Source organism: Rhodnius prolixus, unplaced genomic scaffold (assembly GCF_049639745.1).
Source record: "Rhodnius prolixus isolate KJV_2025 unplaced genomic scaffold, Rpr scaffold_5, whole genome shotgun sequence".
Lineage (NCBI taxonomy): Eukaryota > Metazoa > Arthropoda > Insecta > Hemiptera > Reduviidae > Rhodnius > Rhodnius prolixus.
The window spans coordinates 19246673-19267493 of record NW_027411624.1 but is presented as its reverse complement, the minus strand read 5'-3'; the positions used below and the strand labels follow the sequence as shown (position 1 = coordinate 19267493).

At 32.8% G+C, this 20821-nt stretch overlaps 1 protein-coding gene across 15 annotated transcripts in view; it reads right to left on the bottom strand.

Moving 5' to 3' along the window:
• The window catches only part of CASK (peripheral plasma membrane protein CASK), an 820695-nt gene that overhangs the window by 552680 nt on the left and 247194 nt on the right, over nt 1-20821 (bottom strand). For all 15 annotated transcript variants that reach the window (XM_074135060.1, XM_074135061.1, XM_074135065.1 and 12 more), the window contains 4 exons: nt 20338-20460; nt 20056-20239; nt 15836-15954; nt 14133-14357 (listed from right to left, as the gene is read on the bottom strand). In XM_074135060.1, coding sequence (XP_073991161.1) covers nt 14133-14357; nt 15836-15954; nt 20056-20239; nt 20338-20460 — 651 coding nt within the window. The remainder of the gene's footprint in view (nt 1-14132; nt 14358-15835; nt 15955-20055; nt 20240-20337; nt 20461-20821) is intronic.

Sequence of the window (20821 nt, the reverse complement as noted above, 5' to 3'; positions counted from 1 at the left end):
AATGCTACTATATATTACAAAACTTAACTTCCTCTTCATACTTTATGAGTTTAATAAAGTTTAAATAAAAAGTTTAATCATTACAGCTGAAAAACACTTCTAGCCGTCCAAGAAAACTAAATAAAGAACGATTTTTTTTTCGCCATTATTAAAACTTTATTTTATAATATAAATACAAAACTTTAATTAGTTTGTTAAACTTGTTGAAATCTTTAGTAAATTTGTCACTTTAACAGATAACTTGGTAAGTTTCTAGACTGAGATATTGCAGTGTTTGCAGCAGAGTTTGCTGAATACAGAATTGTAGTCCGTAATTTATAAAGCTTAGGAAAGTTTTGGTTGTAAGTCCCTTGGAATATCATTTACACTCATAAAGAAGTAAAAAAGAATTATGCCTTAACTCTCAGTCAAAAAGAAATAATTCTGGAATTAAGACCTTATATTGGCAATGCAGGCGAAAAATATTTCATAAATTTAAATTGTTAAATTTTACTGCATAGCGTATTGTACATAATAAAAACATGATCCAAGTTCAACTTCGAACATTGTCAGCCAAATGTTCTAAAAAATCAACGGAGCGTACAAAGAACTTCAGTAGTTAATAAAGAAGATAATATAATACTTGTGGAACAGCTCAAAAAGTATGGAGAACAGTTTTCAAAGATACGGCGGAAATTGACGAGCAATAGATACCCTCTTATTATGTACGTCTATAAAAAAAACGCTTTCTTATTTAATCACTTTCAAAATTGCAGTTAAGAAAATGCTTGATAAGAGTTTAAAATTTTACAAGAATTATAGTTTTTCCCTTATACAAAAGTTCTATTACATTAAAATATACTCAACTGAAGCGTCTTTAAAGTCAATGAGAATAAAATATGTGTAAAATAATACCTCTATACAAGGTGAACCAGTAAGTAATGTCCATAGGCCTACTGAGTGTAGTACATCTAAAGTGGAGTTCAATGACGTATTGGCCAACTTCATATTTTCCACTGTTCTTTAGTGAAGTCACTTTGAATTTTTTTTTCTAAAATCATTACTTTTTTTGCAATAAAAATGTTATTACTCAGAAAGTTTTAGTCCGAATTCGATTCTGATGACACGGTTAGAAAGACAGATAAATTTTCTAAAAATTGACACCATTTCGAAGCATAAGTCATTCTCCAAACTGCCTTAATCTTCCTCCGGAAAACTAATTAGGCTCTTATGTGATCATTACCAGAACTAGGTGCTGGCACTTTTCTATAAAAGTTTCCTTGCCTAATGGGCTTTCTAACGGTATATTTCCAGGATTCCTTTTATCTTCGTATGAGAAATTACGTTTGTTTTGCAAGAAAACGTGTTCACGAGCACTCAACAGTGTTAGTTTATCAAGTTGTTTAATTCATTGAAAACTCTTTTAGATGGACCAGTAGTCAATTTTTAAAGTAGGCTGTCTTAAAATAAGGAAGTCAAAGGCTAAAAATTGCCTTTTAAACATTTACTTCTGATCTCTCTGAAATATCTGAGAAAATGTTGGGAAATGTTTCAAACAAGAGCTATATTTATAATCGAAGGTTAATTTCCTTAGTTTCAAATAGAGTACAATAGAAAATTTTGAAAAAGCAAGTCTAACAGATCAGGGAAGTTTATTTATAAGATACCTAGTTGTATTGGTTAATTCCAGATTCCGATATAAGGATTGTCTGTTATTGGGTTCAAAGGGTTGTTAAGGCTTATTCACATTCTTATCTTTTTCAACAGTGCAGTTACGTGTGAAATTGTAATTTGGAGTAAATACAAACTATATGAATTTTTTTTTAATTACTGGTTTATTTAGGTGATTTCCCAACATTTTCTCAATTAATTCAGAGAGATCAGAAGTAAATGTTTAAAGTGCAATTAGTAACCTTTGACTTCCTTATTTTAAGACAGCCTACTTTAAAATTGACTACTCGTCCATCTAATTGAGTTTTAATTTAATCTAATGAATTAAACAACTTGATAAACTAACACTGTTGAGTGCTCGTGAACATGTTTTAACTTGTAAAACAAACGTAATTTCTCATACGAAGATAAAAGGAATCCTGGAAAATGATATATACCGTTTGAAAGCCCATTAGACAAGGAAACTTTTATTAAAAAGTGCCTGCACCTAGGTCTGATAATGATCATATAAGAGCCTAATTAGTTTTCTTAAAAATTTCGATTAATTTTATTTTTCCAGTATCCGGAGGAAGATTGAGGCTGTTTGGAGAATAACCTAGTATTCGAAATGGTGTCAATTTTTAGAAAATTTATCTGTCTTTCTAACCGTGTCATCAGAATCGAATTCGGACTAAAACTTTCTGAGTAATAACATTTTTATTGCAAAAAAAGTAATGATTTAAAAAAAAAAATTAAAGTGACGTCACTCAAGAACAGTGGAAAATATGAAGTTGGCCAATACGTCTTTGAAGTCCACTTTAGATGTACTACACACAGTAGGCCTGTGGACATTAGTTACTGGTTCACCCTGTATATAAATCGAGAAATTCATATCTTCGTTCATTCCATTTTCTCTAAAGTCTGAATTTTAGAAACTTAATTTAAGCCTCCTTAATATAAAATCGATATTAGGACCATAACTTTCCACTTTACAAGCCACCACCATTCCCCAGAAATGCCTCCTTAATCGAATATTCCTTTGTTTCAAATAAAATTTTATCAACTTCAAGTGGATGTAAAGTTGTAAAACATAAATGGATGGAAAAAAATATGGAACCGCGACATAAAAAAAAACTAGGTCACATAAGAGTGCCATATTTTTTTCTCTGTGACAAAAATACGTATCAACTAATTGAGCCAGAATTAAGCCCAGATTTTTTTTGATACGAGTGTATTGTAGATTCTCTACGTATACAATAATTATATCTGCGTAGCGGATGGGTTTTCGGTGTAATGTATATGGCTGGAATATATATGTCTGTATATCATAAGGCACTCTTTTTAAAGGTTTGTTTCTTTTTTTAAACCAAAGTTCCATTTTTTGTCAATCCTTTTTTTTCTTTTAAGCGTTATCAATTTTGGAAGAATTAATACGTCTCAAATAATGTTCAGCAATACTAGCGAATTCATTAAAGTTATATTAGGTATACTATTTATTTTATTTTATTTTATTTATTTATTTGGCTTTTAAAATACAAAATTTTACAGCCAGTGAGTCTGGTCTACAAATTACATATTACAGATTACATACTCAAAAATAAAATGACAATCCAAATGAATTATTAATAAAGAAAAAGAATCATTACTAACAGAGAAAACTAAATATTATTACTTATTTTATTTAAGAACTAGAATACTACCCATTATTATACATCAAAATGATGACTGAAGCCAATAATAACAATAATAATAAAATAAAGAAAAAGAAATGGAATCAAAATAATAACTAGCATAGAGTGTTCTTCAATGAAATAGTAGAAAGAAAATAAAATATAGTATACTGGATGCATAGACACATACGAGGTGTGTTCAAAAAGTAACGGGAATTTTTAAATTTCGCGGGTTTGGAGAGTCTGATTGTAAAATTTTTTTTTTTTATTATGTTGGTACACATGCCCCTGAAGTACGATAAAATTTTCAGTAATATTCATTGTTTACTTCTTAAGTGGCAGCCGTTAAGGTTAGACGTGTTTTTCGAGCTTGGCGATTTTTGTTTGTTAAAAAAAATGGATCAAAGAATTTGTATTAAATTAAGTGTAATAAAGTGTGTGAAATGTTAATAAAGGCATATGGTGAGTCTGCTATGAGTAAAACAAGGATTTACGAGTGGTATAAGCGTTTCCAAGATGGCCGCGAAAACGTTGAAGATGACGAACGACCTGGACGTCCAAGCACATCAACAACCGATGAAAACGTGAAAAAAGTGAAAGAAATGGTTATGAACGATCGCCGAATCACAATCAGAGAAGTCGCTGATGATGTTGCCATATCAATTGGCTCATGCCATGAAATTTTTTCGGATGTTTTGGGTATGAAACGTGTGGCAGCAAAATTTGTTCCAAAATTGTTGAATTTCGAACAAAAACAGCGGAGAATGGAAGTTGCTCAAGAGCACTCAATGAAGTCGACAACGATGCGGATCTACTGAAACGTGTTATAACAGGTGACGAAACATGGGTTTACGGATATGATGTCGAAACTAAGGCTCAATCGTCCCAGTGGAGGCATTCTGGATCGCCAAGACCGAAAAAGGCTCGACAAGTGCGGTCGAATGTGAAGGTTATGCTCACTGTGTTCTTCGATTTTAATGGCATAGTGCATCATGAATTCTTGCCACAAGGTCAAACAATCAATAAGGAGTACTACCTACAAGTTCAACGCCGTTTGCGTGAAGCAATCCGAAAAAAACGCCCGGATTTGTGGCAAAACAATTCATGGATTTTGCACCACGATAATGCACCTGCTCACACTTCATTGCTTGTTCGTGAATTTTTGGCCAAAAACAAAACTTTAACGATGCCCCAGCCTCCATATTCGCCAGACATGGCTCCATGTGACTTTTTTCTATTTCCAAACATAAAGAGAACATTAAAAGGCCGTCGTTTTACAAGCATAGATGACATTAAAAGCGAATCGCTGAAAGAGCTGAAAGCTATCACAAAGATCGAGTTTCAGAAGTGTTTCGAGGATTGGAAAAAGCGCTGGCACAAGTGTATTGTATGCGAAGGGGACTACTTTGAAGGCGACAATATTAATGTAGATGAATAAATAAATATTTATTTCAAAAAACGAAAATTCCCGTTACTTTTTGAACACACCTCGTATATACACATCTTTCAAGGGCAAGAGCCATCTGTGTTTTTAGATATCAATCAACTATTTGTTGCATATCTATAATAAATTTTCTAATCTTTAAAGCTCGACAAATAAAATAGTAAATATCGTTAATTTTGGATACATCATTGATTTCTAACAATCGAGCAACATTTGAAATCTGATCACTATTGCTAGAGATATATTTATTAAGATATTTCTCTCTACTATTCCTACACATGGGACAATTTAATAGAAAATGGTAAAGGTCGTCTGCACTCTCTAAGTTACAAATTTGGCAGTTATCTTCGCCAAAGCGATGCAGTTCACCTTTAAACAAAATTCTGAAGTATTTAGGCTTCCACAATCGTAGCTGGATAATCAAACTTTGTTTGCTGACATTATTTCTAAGTTTTAAATAGTTTTCTATTCCTGTCAGTCTACTGATTAATCTATAATTACTATTGAAGCGAGAGTTGATAACTAAATTTATATCTTCCGACAAAGTGTGATTCCTGATTATATATATTAGGTATACTCAAATTATTATGTAAACAAATAGTATTAGGTACTAGTTTGTTATTTCCTCTAGCAAGTAAAGTTAGCTCCTCCAGCAAGTATAGTTAGCTCCTCCAGCAAGTATAGTTAGCTCCTGTAGCAAGTAAAGTTAGCTCCTCTAGCAAGTATAGTTAGCTCCTCTAGCAAGTATAGTTAGTTCCTCCGGCAAGTATAGTTAGTTCCTCCAGCAAGTATAGTTAGCTCCTCCAGCAAGTAAAGTTAGCTCCTCTAGCAAGTATAATTAGCTCCTCTAGCAAGTATAGTTAGTTCCTCCGGCGAGAATAGTTAGCTCCTCCGGCGAGTGTAGTTAGTTCCTCCAGCAAGTATAGTTAGCTCCTCCAGCAAGTACAGTTAGTTCCCCCAACAGTTATATTAGTAAACTATACTTGCTGGAGAAACTAACTATACTTGCTAGAGGAGCTAACTATAATTGCTGGAGGAACTAACTATAACTGTTGGGGGAACTAACTATACTTGCCAGAGGAGCTAACTATACTTGCCGGAGGAGCTAACTATACTTGCCGGAGGAGCTAACTTTACTTGCTGGAGAAGCTAACTTTACTTGCTGGAGGAGCTAACTATACTATAATAGTACGGTTAGTTTCTCAAACAAATTATACATTGATAATTCCACCAATAGGTATCGATCGATAGTTCTCCCAGCAAGTATAGTTAGTTCCCCCAATAGTTATAGTTAGTTCTTCCAGCAGATACAGTTTAATTGGCACAGTTTAGATAGTCATGTTGTACTTCAACAAACCGACATTAATTCGCCCCTAACATCATCAAACTCAAATTTACAGAATCTTCCGAACACAGTTTCAGAAATGGACACTGTGCAAATCAAACCAAAAGTCGGAATGTTCATAAACTACATCAAAGTTTTCTTCTATTTTAGTGTGTCATCTCACACTTCTTGTATTTGAGCAATTATCCAATCATTTGATGCGCGAAGAGTAGGCGGTTAAAACGGGGATCGCCTTAGAGGAGATCATCCAACTATTTTGAATGGAAAAACCATGATTTAAGTTTTCTGTTATTTTTTTCTAGAAAGAAGTTGGTCAATTTTGGTCACATGTATCGTTGTTTTGTTGTTGTTTTAGTTCGTAATAGTTTTTAAAAAACAAGAGATGTGTTTTAAGTTTAAAAGTTACAATCCGACAGGAAAGAATTTATTTTGATTTAATTTCAGGTGTTTCAACTTCTGATATCAGTGCATTGCTAGCCTTAGGACCGTGTTCTTCCGTTACAGGCGACAATGTCACTCACCAGAGAGAACAGGCTTCTAGGCAGAGGAAATTCTAAAAGATTTCGAACTTTGGATCTTCTCAAGAAAGTCCACAATGCTGTAACCTTTGAGCTAACATCCACGCCGAAAATTAATCTTAATGAATTATGTACATTATGTACCTCCTAAAAGATTACGAACCAAAATATGATCTGATATTTTCAAATTAGCAGATAAATTAATCTACATCTAATCTTTCTTTAAGTTAGCTCACGAGAATTTTTCACATCAATTTCAAAAAAAACCTTTTACATTATAGCTTTCCCTGGAAATTGAAAATGTTACTCTGTTGACATGCCCACCATTCTAGACGAGCCCCTTAGGAAAAGTTTTAATCTATTACAGTCAGAAAATCGTCAGGCTTTCACGCAAATTAAATAATCAAATTACACTACGTTCCTTACATAGCTGTAAGCTCTGAAGAAAAATTTCCTGGCATAACAACTGTATTACTAATTGAATATGAATTCCGTCATATTATTTTTTTTTTAGGAGAAAATGCGAATAATCAAATTAACAAAACTATATATGAAATTACAAGAAAAACATTGTTCTATTTTCAGAATGAAAATAACTCTTTTTTTAAAACAACTGCAAAAAAAACTAAGCGGATATTTTCAAAGACTCAAAATTTATTCTTAAATTTTCATCTTTAGAAAACTTTAAAATATAATATTCAAGAACAACACTTCCTGGTTTTTCTTGATAGAAAAACAAAGTTCTTACAAAGCTGAACTTCTATAAAAGTTCCTTTATAAATTTCTTGTGTTCTATACAAAATAAATAAAATAACAAAAGAGAAAGTTACTATAAAATTTCATATTTTCCCGTTATTAAAGCAGAATATTTGTAGAAGTATGGAACAATCTGAAGCCAAAACTAACACATATCTACGTATAAAAGTTGATAAAATTTAAATAAAAGAAAAAGGAAAGAAAAGTTTGAGGCTTAAGCTTTAATATTAGTTCGCTTCTAAACTTTCATAACAGTGGCAATATTAAAAACTCTAAACTTCCGAAGTTTTGAAATAAATCAATACTTTTTTTTTAATACGAGGTTAGTAAATAAAATAAATAAATTTTGCAATTAAACAAAAATAAGATAGCAATTAATATTAAAATGGGAAAGCAAATATTTAAATCCTGCATAACTCAGCTACTTAGGAGTACAAATATAATCAATAATTTAACGCATGTCAGATGAAAAGCTGTGTAGTTGTTCATTTAGATCATAGAGCGCTATAGTTCCCAACTGTTACAATCGTTTGTAGTAAATAGCTTTACGGAGTAATCGCTGTGCTACTATTTGGTTGTAAACAATAAGTAAAGAATGGCTTCTTGAGCACTTCATGGTTGCAATTATTTATTGATTTCACTCACTTTTATATAAAAGAAAAAAATCGAGGTTAAACAAATAATGGATCTTCTTCTCATACAAGAATTCTAATTAGCATATTTTCCTTGATACTATAATGGTTACTAAATGTAAGTAGGCTTCAATAATGGGCTCACACTTTCAAGCAAAATGTGATTCCCAGCTTTCCGATTAACTATTTAAAATCAATTTTCAAGAAATGAAATGCAAATGGATGCGACACCGTTTCTACTTCAATAATCAATCGGTCATAAATAAACTAAAAAACAAAGTCGTTTTGAAGATTGCACCTTCAAAAAACGTGAATTTTTTTTTTTTTTGCTCTAGACCTTCTCAAAATAAATATTTACCGAAAGTGTTTCACACAAAATTAACTTTGTGTGGGGCATGAACAAATATAAAATACTCGTACATCGCTTCAGCTGATTCTAAATTTTTTTAAATCTGAAAGTGAGACTTTTCTAAATAAAGGATTTTTTGGAGACTTTTATTAAAAATGTTACCCACAATGAAACTTTGCAAAAGTGCATATATAATGGCTATCACTTTTAATTTGAAACGTTTTCTAGGAAAGTTGACTCAAAGGATCTAATGAAGAGAAATCATCAGCACAATATATGCTTCTCTCAGCTAAAATAATATTTAGCTACATTTAAAACATTTGTCGAAATTTTTTGACTAACAGGAATTGTGACTTTCTAACATTTTTACGGAATATTCACACTTTTCTTTTTTTCTAAATTTGAGACACTGAAGTTTCTGTCACTAATAATTTAGGAAGCCAGGCCAAAAAAACTAAATACATAGCAACTGGTACCCGTAAAAATGATGCAACCTTCGAAGTAATGAACTACTCCTTCGACTAAATAGATGGTTTGTTACTACTTAAGTTTTTTCAACAACATATCTCAGGAAATTGGTCGAAGAATACGATCTGCAAAAGAAATTATTATGGACAACAAAGATATTTCAAATCGAAAATAATCGATATAACTACAAAGGTACAGCTGTATAAAACGTTTATTAAATTAGTCTTAACATAGGACCAGAATGCTGAGTGATCAATAAAAAAAGATGAAAAGGAATTAAGTATATTTGAAAGAAAAATACGGAGAAAGATCCTAATTAGAATGCAGGACACTGCTATCGCTAAGTAGGCCATACAGCATAAGCCTGTTGGAACCTGTCGTCAAGGAAGGCTGAGAAGCAGTTGGAAAGACCTGGTGGGAAGTGGTTTTCCGCAAGAGTTGGACTATCTGATTGGGGGAAGAAGGCGCAGGACAGGGAAGGCTGAAGGAAATTCTTCGTCGAGGCTAGGGCTCAGTTCGGGCTATAGCGCAGGATATATTCATGTATAAAGTTTCTGAAACAAATAATTTTTAGAGTTCTAGAGAATCTGAGAGTTTGGTTTGTGATTGCCTTACTATGGAAGGGATGAAAATGACCAAGCCTTTCTAGCAGCTCAGTTATACCAGGAGAATAGACGTTTGAATGAAAACAGAGAGACCCTCGTGCTGATTTTCAGACCAATCAGACCTGTCACCTTTAGTTTGCTTCTGATTCGAAGAAGCCGAGATGGCTTAATTAATCAGATTCTCAAAGTTTGTCTTACCTCAGAGCTCGTTGTTAATCTACCACGTCTTTCGGTAATAGAATTGGGCGTCCCTCTCCGGCCATTCTTAAGTACAACTTTAATAAAAGTTGTTCTGAAAACTGTACCTATAGAAATATTTAATAGCCCTTTATCACTAAAAATGTCACGACCCCAAAAAAGACTAAGAAAGGGATTTTTAAAACTATGAAATGAACGGAGAATTGTAAAGATAAATGTATTCGATTTCTTAGTGATTTGAAATCATAAGGCTAGTAGCAGAAAATAATAATTTCTGTAAGAAACAACATAAGAAAATTTCAACTTGCTGTGATGCCTGTACTAGTGCCTTAAGGAAGCCGAAATTTTGGCTCAAATTTAGAGGCAGAAATTCCCTATATTTGAGAAGAATCTCATACAAATCTGACCATTGTGAGGCAAGAAATTAAGGGTTAAAACTTCAGTAAGATATCTTCAACTTGCGATGGCGCCTATACTACTGCATCAAGAAAGTTGAAATTTGGCTCGAATGTAGAGATAGATGTTCCCTACACTACAGCAAAATTTCAAACAAATCTGAATATTGTGAGGCGAGAAATAGTTTAATTTATTGTATCAATTGAATTCGTATTATGTGTGCTACGATTTGTGTTGAACATTATGTATACGTATACAAGATACGTTCCTACAAACAGAACATATGCAGTTAAATTTATTAAATAAATAAAGTTAAGAAAAACAAAAGCTAGAAATAACTAATAAATTTAACTTAATAAAACTTAATACAAAAATAATAATGTGAATAGATTTTAGAGATGAATAAAATGTGGTTTACTTTCAAGAAAATAAACCGTATCTTTACAAGTATTCAAAAGCAAAAATGTACTAATCAAAACTGTTAATGAATAGATTTTAGAGATGAATAAAATGTGGTTTACTTTCAAGAAAATAAACCTTAACTTTACAAGTATTCAAAAGCAAAAATGTACTAATCAAAACTGTTAATGAATAGATTTTAGAGATGAATAAAATGTGGTTTACTTTCAAGAAAATAAACCTTAACTTTACAAGTATTCAAAAGCAAAAATGTACTAATCAAAACTGTTAATGAATAGATTTTAGAGATGAATAAAATGTGGTTTACTTTCAAGAAAATAAACCGTAACTTTACAAGTATTCAAAAGCAAAAATGTACTAATCAAAACTGTTAATGAATAGATTTTAGAGATGAATAAAATGTGGTTTACTTTCAAGAAAATAAACCTTAACTTTACAAGTATTCAAAAGCAAAAATGTACTAATCAAAACTGTTAATGAATAGATTTTAGAGATGAATAAAATGTGGTTTACTTTCAAGAAAATAAACCTTAACTTTACAAGTATTCAAAAGCAAAAATGTACTAATCAAAACTGTTAAAACTATAAAACAAAATCACGTACTAATCAAACCCTTATACAACTGTCCTACTGGACATTTTGAAAAACAAAAAGCTCTCTGTGCAAACGAAACTCATCAAAAATATCTTAATTTAAAATTTTAAAATATAATAATAATTTAAAAGATTTCTTAGATTTATGACATGTAGAAAGTGTAAACATTATTCATTTAAAAAGCAAGTGAAATAAATTTAACTTAAATTACACAATATATGCTTCTAAATTTAAGTTTCTTTCTTGTAAATCACAAGATTTCACTGGAGTCAACTGAATCATTATATTCAGCAATGGAAACCTTAATTTCAATACTAAATCAGGAAAGATGGATTGTCAGAACATGCTGTGACCATAAATGGCCGGCACCAATCATTATTAATAAATAAAGGCCTCAAACAGCGAAAACCAGTTTAAATCTATTAGAATTTCTATCTTCTCAGCCGTATTAAAAATTCGGATCTTCTGTAACAGGTAAAGCAGTTTACCAGGAGGTATTCGAAAAAGATTTACACTTTTAATAATTAACAAGCCTTTTTCTTCCTGTCTAAATAATGTAGTGCGTTGAAAGGTAGAGATAAAATAAAAAATAGTTAGTTAATACAGCCTTAATTCAATTGGGCACAAACAAGACTCAATGTACTCCTGAAGAAGTTGGTTCTGGATGAAATGTTTATAAAAAAAATTATATGTACCAGTAGATTCTGAGCGAGATAGAGGAGACTCCGAAAAATATCTATAATGGACTGTGATGCTGTCGTCCAAAGCGTGAATAAAGAGAATATATCCTCTATAAAACTCATTTAGATATTTTAATTTGGAATAAGTACTGCAGATCAAGCAATCTCACCCAACACCAATACAGTAGATCTATAAAAGTCATAGTGTGAACAAAAAAATAAAATGGTTGTATTTCCCGAGATAAATTAAAAAATAAATAATTAACTAGCAACTTCGACTCAGAATTCAGAAATCATGAAAAGAAATAGTTAGTTGTCTGAGAAATACACGAAAAGCTGGGATTTCTATGCCAGTGGGACTGTGCTAAAGGCTGAAACTATCGGAACTAAAGTAACAATATACTATATAATTAGAATTACGGTTACGTAAGGCGTACATGCTTAAACATGATTCTTAAAATATCAAAAGAGTTGATTTAATTTATTTATTTATTTGTGTCTGCATAAGGAATACATTTCATTCCCTTGGCAGGGAGTTTGACTTGTTTACAGTATATCTATACAATTACAAAAAAAGAAAGAAAGAAAAAAACAATTAATGAATATAGAAAACTTTTACAAGAAAAAAAATCAAGAAAACAGAACAAGTAACTTCTAAAATTCTGAAAGTACAAAACTTCTTATTTTAACAGATTGATTACAGAAATTATAGATATTGTTTATCTGTTGAATTGAGTCAATTGTAAAACGTTGTTCGAAATTATCTTAATCTGAAGTACCTGGAGAGCAATATTGTTTTAAAAAGAAAGATCTGATTGGATTTAGGGCTTGACAGTGGAACAGGAAGTGAAACAAATTATCTGGCGACTTCAAATCACATAATAAGCAAACGTTATCAGAATCAAACGTATAAAAAGAATTATTAATATATAGCCTGGCATTGTTTATATTTGAAAGGCGAAGCTGGGAAATCACTCTTATTTTCTTTATTTTGCAATTCATTTCTAAATACATTTCTCCCCCTCCAAAATTTGAAACAAGCCTAAATAAATTATTGTATTTACTATTTAGAATATTTTCGACATCTTCGCTATGGAGTTTATTAATAAATTTATTTATTATATTGTTTTTTTCTTTTTTAATGATCAGCGAGTCTTGTGTTATAAAGGTGTCCAAACTATTGATTGATTCTAAAGATTTTTCCAGATAGTTTATTAATCCAAATTTTTTAGTAGATGTAGCATTATTCAAATATAAAGTGTTGTAACAAACGCGGAGTAAACGGGAGTTATCCATTTCTAGTAAATTGATTATAAAAGAAATTATGGCTTTCAGTACGGTTACTCTGATTGGTGTGATCCGTATTCCATACGGACAAATGAGTTAGGTGTTGTTTTGGGTAGATTATACAGACTCTTTATACATTGAAGCTGAACTCTTTCCAGTTCGTCTAAATATCGATATGCCCAGATTTCGCACGTATACAGCATAGTGGGTTTTATTATTGAATTTAGTAATTTTAACCTTGAGTTATGTTGGGTGGCTATTGATTTAATGTAAAATAAAGTTGTACTAAGTATCAAGTACTAAGTAACAACATTTAAAATAACTTGGGAGTTTCAAGTTCTCTAGTAAAGACAAGGCCAAACACTTCCGAAACAATGCAAGTATTGAAGACTGGCAAACTTCATCAGACCTTAGTCTTCACATCGTTTAGTAAAGCCATTACAGAATTTGGTCTGGTAAAAGTTGGATAACAGAATGGAAGAAACATTGGAATGCTGATTATCTAGAGAAGCCCCGGAAAATCCTTGCTTTCCATTCAATAAAACTATTTTCATAACAGTTTTTAGTTTACTTATTAACGTACTAAATAAACTTTAAAGTTTTTTAATTAAACCGCACCGCAAATTTCATTAAGATAATATTTATCTGAATAGCCCTCTCCTAATTATTGATAAACTTTCGTAGTTTCAATAGAAAAACACTTTTTAAATATAAGACTAAGAATAGGAAATTCTAAGACCGTTCTTGGTTTAATTGTAGCGTAATATTGAATACAAGTTACAATTATCTATTCAACTGCGTCTAAAGAAATCACAGGCAGCATAATCTTACCAAAACTGCTACGGTATAATTCTGGGCTTACATTTCTCTGATTTGTCATTTTTAATCATAATAGAGAACACGCATTTTCATTACTGAAAATAGTTAAATAATTAAAAATTCTCATTTATTGAGACTCCAAAACAATCTCTTTTTAAAATCGTTACTTGTATTTATTACACTTATTTATTCTGTTTACTGTGAAAAACAGATGACGAATTCTAATATGCAAACAAATTCCACTATGAATTTTTTTGTATTCATGAAAATTACTTCAATATCAAGCTTCTACAACAGAAAAGAGAAAAAATCAGTGACTAACCTTAACATGTGGCTTGTTGAGAGTATGCCTAATGTCATCTATCAGCCTTGTGAGTTCTGGTTCACGGTCTCCAGGTGAAACTGATGTCTCCAAATCTCGTAGGGTATCCAAAGCTTCTCTCCACTTCAGCATAGCATCACTAGGAGGCACGCCTCGATTATTTCCACTTCCAGAACCGCCAGATCCACCATATGATATAACTCTACTCGAAATCCTGTCGTACAACTATGTTCCACAGTGTACAGAAACAGAACAAAGAAGTTGTCAAATTTATATTATACAAGCAAATTTGTATAATAAGATAATCTGATAAATAAAATATTAAACTCAAGCAAAACTGATTTAAGGTACAACCAAAAATAAATAAATAAATAGTTGAAAATTCTAAAACTAGTGTTGCACATTATGCTTTTGGAAAGTAATACTTGAATTAAAATAGTAAATACACATGCAAAGTATTGATTATTTACATTTTTATGTATACTAAACCATGAAATGGAATAGCTCGGAGCTATACTTAGTATCCACTCTGTTGGGTGTATATAACGGGAGAACATAGTAGTCTCTGAGATGGTTACTACTAATTTAAAAAATAACTAATTTAATAATATTCTCGATCCACATTAGAAACAAAACATTTGACGTGGAGTATTACGGACATATACGATATTTACTGGGGTAGAAAAATTACTGACAAATTTTGGAATTTAGAAACAATATTATAGAATTGCACAAAAAAAAATATTATTATATTAATTAATTTAATTCGTAACCCTGAACGGAACTTAAAAGAAGTTAATTTAGGAGCTAATCAATTATTGGCGGGTTCATGATCAAGCACAGTAATGGCTCTCACCACCATTATTCTACAATTTGCCCTGACTGTAGCTTCCCAATTTTATTGGCGTAGATGGAAGTGACTGAAGGTTCAAGGGAATAATCAAGACAAGTTAAGGTGTCTTCAAAGGATAACCATGTTTTGGTTAATCGAGGGACATTAAAATAGACTTTTATAGGTCGCGCCAGCAGTTCTTTATATTTATAATCCTAATTTTTTAGACCAATCTAGTATCATTGAATAATCATCTTATGCTTAATACCTAAAGAATTTAAGTATCCATAAGAAATGCATTAAATTTTCAAGTTTTTCTTAACTAGAAAGAATGTAGATAGGTCTGGATTACTAACAAATAATAATAATTCATTTCTCGGACATTTGTCCTGGCTACAGGAATGTTTCTATCAGAGAAGCTAAATTTTTACTCACGATTAAAAGAGAGGGGTTTACTTCTTTAAGAATAACGATTATAACGTAAGTAAATAAAAAAAAAAGTTATGATACACTGTACACAAAAAAAAAAAAATCTAATCTGTTTTAAATGCAACTTCAGTTAATGGTACTAACGGCCCAAGAGAGAAACCGGAATGTTGTTTTAATTATTTATCTCTTTCTTTGAAATCTTTATTAAAAATCACTACGAAAATGAAGGATGTTGCTTACTTTTACATTGTCATTTCACTTAATAAATTCTGACAACAGAACAGGGTTACAGGAAAGAATTTATTAAAGGCTTGAAACCAAGCTAAGCATTGCCAACTAGCAGCAACATTTAAAGATCTAAGCTCTATGAATATAAATAAAATAAAAAATAATTAAATTAATTTAAACTTAGAATAAAAATTGAAAAATTAATTTTATTAACTTCCAACAGTGCATGCAATTGTCTATCATCCAAAACGGATTGTAAGAAATCTCTGTCGTCGAGTGGAGGCTCTTGCAGACAATGGATATCATCCAGTGAATCCAGCACCATGCTTACAGCTGCAACAATAAAATTTAAAAAAATATTCTTCAATCAGAATTCAAATTAGCTACTCATTTGACAATGTAAAATATTTCTTTTTAGCATCAACTTCAAAACATTAAAAACAATTACATATTTTATAAGTCAGTACAAGGTTTTATACATTTCTAATTAAATTTATAATACCACAATAATTTTTTTTTTTTTAAAACCTTTTATTGCAATTTAGCACTGCAACAGTTGTTGCAACAAGCAAATATGGTGAAAGAAAAAAGAAATAAAAGAAAATCATGAGTGGAGAAGGCACCCAGTGGTGTCACTCCAGTAACGTGCTCTTGCTATAACAGCTCTCACGATAAGAGAAGATCACGAGGCCATCTTCTCTTCAATCTCCTTAGAGGATTACCTGGTAATGTGGAGGAAGATAGGTGTTCTATGAGAGGGTTAGGATGAGCTGCTGTAGAGGAATGAAATTTGAAGAAACGAGTGTTAGCAAGATCTGTAATGAAAGGGATTTTGAGGTCATTATGGATAGTGTGAGGTTAGATACATAGAACGGAGCGTTAAGAAGTTTTCGAAGTATTTTTTGACTGTAATGTCTGGAGACGTAGTGAGTTGGAACGCTTAGTCGATCCCCATACTTCGATGCCGTATGACCAAATGGGTCGCAGTAACATTAGATATAAACAATTAATTTAAAATTGTTATTGTAAATTATTTTTATTATTATTTTTTGCTCAAAAGGAAACAATCTTATGACAGAAATAGCACTTAAAGCCATTAATTTAAATCTACCATGAGGGTAATGACAATTCCTGTAAAATAATTTTTGAATAACTATATATCCTTATTTCACAGACTGGCGCAAGATACAATTTTAAATTTCTCGATTTCACAAAAAAAAGGTTTTAAGTACTCTTTATGTGACATCATACGAATTTCAATTAATTGAAATGATTAGACGCTGATTATTAAAAGTATAAGAGAATGAGATACCGAAGGATACAAAGGATTAAACTTGCTTTAAGGATAAAAATCATCAAACGTCAACCAAACAGTTTACTTTCAAACAGAAATCATTCCCAACATCGGGGATGTATTCAAGGATCGAAGAGGCATGTTCCACAGGGCCCACAACCTGTCCTGTTAGGGCGTATTCATTTATAGGTGTGCGAACAGTGCAGTTTCTTAAGGATCTGCAACGAGCTACTGGGCCGTATTCATGCGAGTTTCAGCCAGCGCTTAAAATTTATTTTTACATTAAAATGTCTCTCCTTCAATTTATCCTTAAGACTTTATCCCTTAATCTGTGCATTCGAATAATCCTCCAATTTCCTTCTTCAGGCCTTTACCTTTCTTTCTCTTTGCTAGATCTTCCTTTCATCAATGCGTGCACTACTTCCACCCCCTTTTCTACTTTCTTCTACGTGTAATCACTCAGCTTATGGAGCTACCTTATTTTTTGGTCCTATTTGGTCCATTCTCAGAACCAAACCAATATGTTCAAACCATGTTAACTTTTTTGCAGCTATTTAGACTGTTCAGAATGCTTGTAATACATTCTCCTATTGGCGCCATTTCATACTTGTCCTATTAAATACCTCCTTTAGAGATCCATCTAGGTGACATTTAACCGTTAACCTTAAGCGAGTACACGGGTTTTTTGATTCAAGAAGAATATATCTTGGACTATACTGAAGATGTATTTTTAATTTTTAATTGACAATAGCCGTCCTCATGGAAGAAGTTCAAAAGGAGTTACAGGCAATCAAAAACGGAAAAGCACCGGGTCCCGGGGGGATTAACGTAGAATTATTAAAGTATGGAGGACCAGAGTTGACACGGTTACTGACTAAAATGTTTAATGCCATTTTAGAAGGGCAAAATATACCGGAGGAAATGAAGGTTGGGTACCTGACACCCATCTATAAAAAAGGGAACAGGAGAATGTGTTCTAACTATAGGGGGATCTGTGTGACTAACCCATACACAAAGCTGCTGGGAAGAATCGTTAGAAAAAGGTTAGAAGAAGAATTTCAGAGTGCTGAGGAACAGTGTGGATTCAGCGCAGGGCGGTCCTGCATAGACCACATATTTACAATCAGGCAGATTCTGGAAAAACGATACACAAAAAAGGAAAGACCTGGAAATGGTCTTTATAGACCTTGAAAAAGCTTATGACAGCGTTCCAAGGGAAAGGTTATGTATAAAGATGGTCAAAGAAATGTATGATAATTTCAGGTACCGAGTTAAAACCGCCTCAACCCTCTCCCGGCCATTCACCACATCAAAAGGACTAATCCAGGGATGCTGTATGTCACCCACCCTTTTTAAAATATACCTTGACGTTGCTCTCAGAGGATGGAATGAGAAGTGTAGGAGAATGGGAATGAGGATTACTGATAACCTATAAATTTCTAATCTTCTGTTCGCAGACGACCAGGTGATTATTGCGGAAGATGAAGATGATGTTTGCTATATGCTGAGGAAGTTGATGGAGAGTTATGCTGAATGGGAACTGGGTATAAATTTTGACAAGACAGAGCACCTATCCACTTCGAATGCAACTACCATAGAAATAGAAGGTAGACGCATTAAAAGAGTGGATCATTTTAAATACCTTGGGTCAATAGTAGAAAAGGATGGTTCCTCCCTGCAGGAAGTAGAGAGGAGAATCAGGGAGGGGAAAAAGGTAATAGGCCTATTGAACCCAGTGCTATGGAGCAGAAATTTGTTACCCGGAACCGAGAGGCTGATCTTTACATCAATTCTCCAAAGTATCCTATTGTATGCCGCAGAAACGTGGGTCTTGAACAGAAGACAGCGCGAGAGACTCCTAGCAGTGGAAATGGATTTTTGGAGGAGATCTGCAGGATGTTCGAGGCGCGAAAGAGTGAGGAATGTGGATATCAGGAAAAGGATGGGAGTGGAGAGAAACGTCCTGGAGATTAGAGAGGCTAAGGCACTCACTTGGTATGGACATGTGAGGAGGATGGGTCCAGAGAGATTGCCTAAGGTGATGATGGACAGCGAGGTGGATGGTCGAAGGAGGAGAGGAAGACCCAAAAGTGGGTGGAGGGACCAGGTGAGGGAGATGATGGCGGGATATAGTCTGACAGAGGAACAGGCAGAGGACCGTGTCACTTGGAAAAAAGCAGTTACTAGTGATGGCTGAAGGGAACCACAAGTTGTGGAGAACCCCTTAGAAAAAAAAAATTGACAGGGAGCTCGATTTCAGGTAGATCTGTGAAAGTTATTGTGGCTTTCCTTGATACTAGTCATTTGAAAGCAAGGTTTTTACTTCTGTTTTGATACACTGGCTGATGGTCTTGAGGTACAATCCTTCTACTTAGTAGGCGAGGGCTTATATTTTGGGATGTACTCCTAGGTAGATTGTCATTGACTTGATTGAGAGTCTGATCCACCCTTTCTCCGAGCCTTTTATCCCCAGTAATGCTAAAGAGTTGCGGCACTCACTTATCGTATCATAGCTTTGTCATTTAGAAAGTGTTTTCAATTGGAATACTCAAACAACACTCCCACTAACTCTAGTGCAGCTGCTTTAACACGATAACTAACAAGACATCTTGATATTTCCTGTAATGTAACGAAGTTTCAGAGGCCCTGCTTTTTAATTCGTCAAGAGCTTTGTAAAATATAAAAACAGCCATACTAACAGCATAACTTTTTAATTTGTTTAAAACGACTGCTACAGTCATTAGCGCCTAATATTAAAATATATTGGGGCGCATACAGATCATGGATCATCGGCGCTTAGATCTTTTCCCAGAGCACTTCGGCCTCGAATAGTGTTCTCTTGTTACCGAACTCTCTTTACAGCAGATTAGTAGCTGTAAGAGGTTCCTAGGAAATCTTCTATCATTGTTTGAAAAAGTATGCTTAAAAAATTGTTTAGCGTTTCTTATTTATCATCTCGTAGAAGTTGAGAAAATTAACGAAAAATATCTAATATTTTTCTGACTTTAAAACGAAATTCTTCAAGATAAATTCGAAAACTGTTGAAAAAACCTAAAACACATTGGATGGCATCCAGCCGAAACAAATTCTGATAGAATCATAACTAGTTACTAAACTACGAAAGTAACCAATATACAAACCAGCCGAGGTAACATCGTCATCGCCATAATCTGAAAAATGATCAGGATCCGATGGATCTAGTGACCATTTTGGCGAAGCAACAGCGGCCATTACGGCTCCTTTCAATCTTCTTCGAGCGTTTAATTTCTTCATTTCTTCAACAGTGTCCATTAGATGAATTTTGCTCACTGCTTTATCACGATCCTAAAACAATATTTGAAATCATTAATTAAAAAGTTTTGTAAAAAAATATTTTTACTTATTATGAAATTAAAATTCTTAAAAATCCCAATAATACATACTCTTAGCCATCTGTGACTTAGAACTTCTTGAATCGTTATTCGTTGGTTTGGATCCACATGAAGCATTTTCTTCACCAAATCCTTGGCAGTTTCACTTATACTATCCCACAATGGATTGTCCAGCTAAACAATATAAGTAGTTGTATGAGTTACAGGAAATGAAAAGAAAAAAAAACGATTTGCGTAGGTTATATAATCTACGACTTCAGCATGTGTGCAAAATGGTCAATTTTCAGCCGAGGCAATATCGTCATCTACATAATCTGAAAAATGATCCGAGGATTCACATTCAGCTGGTTGAGTATTGAGAGAATACTTTTTTAAGAAGAGGAAAAGTGCTTCAATTGTTTTTAGTAGAAAAGGGCTCATACCTTACATGTGACCAATTCACAATGGTCAGTTTTCTAGCAGATAATGACGCCAAAAATACCGTTTGTTATCGTTTTCAATTAAAATTCCTCTTTTTTTAACCTACTAAACTTAT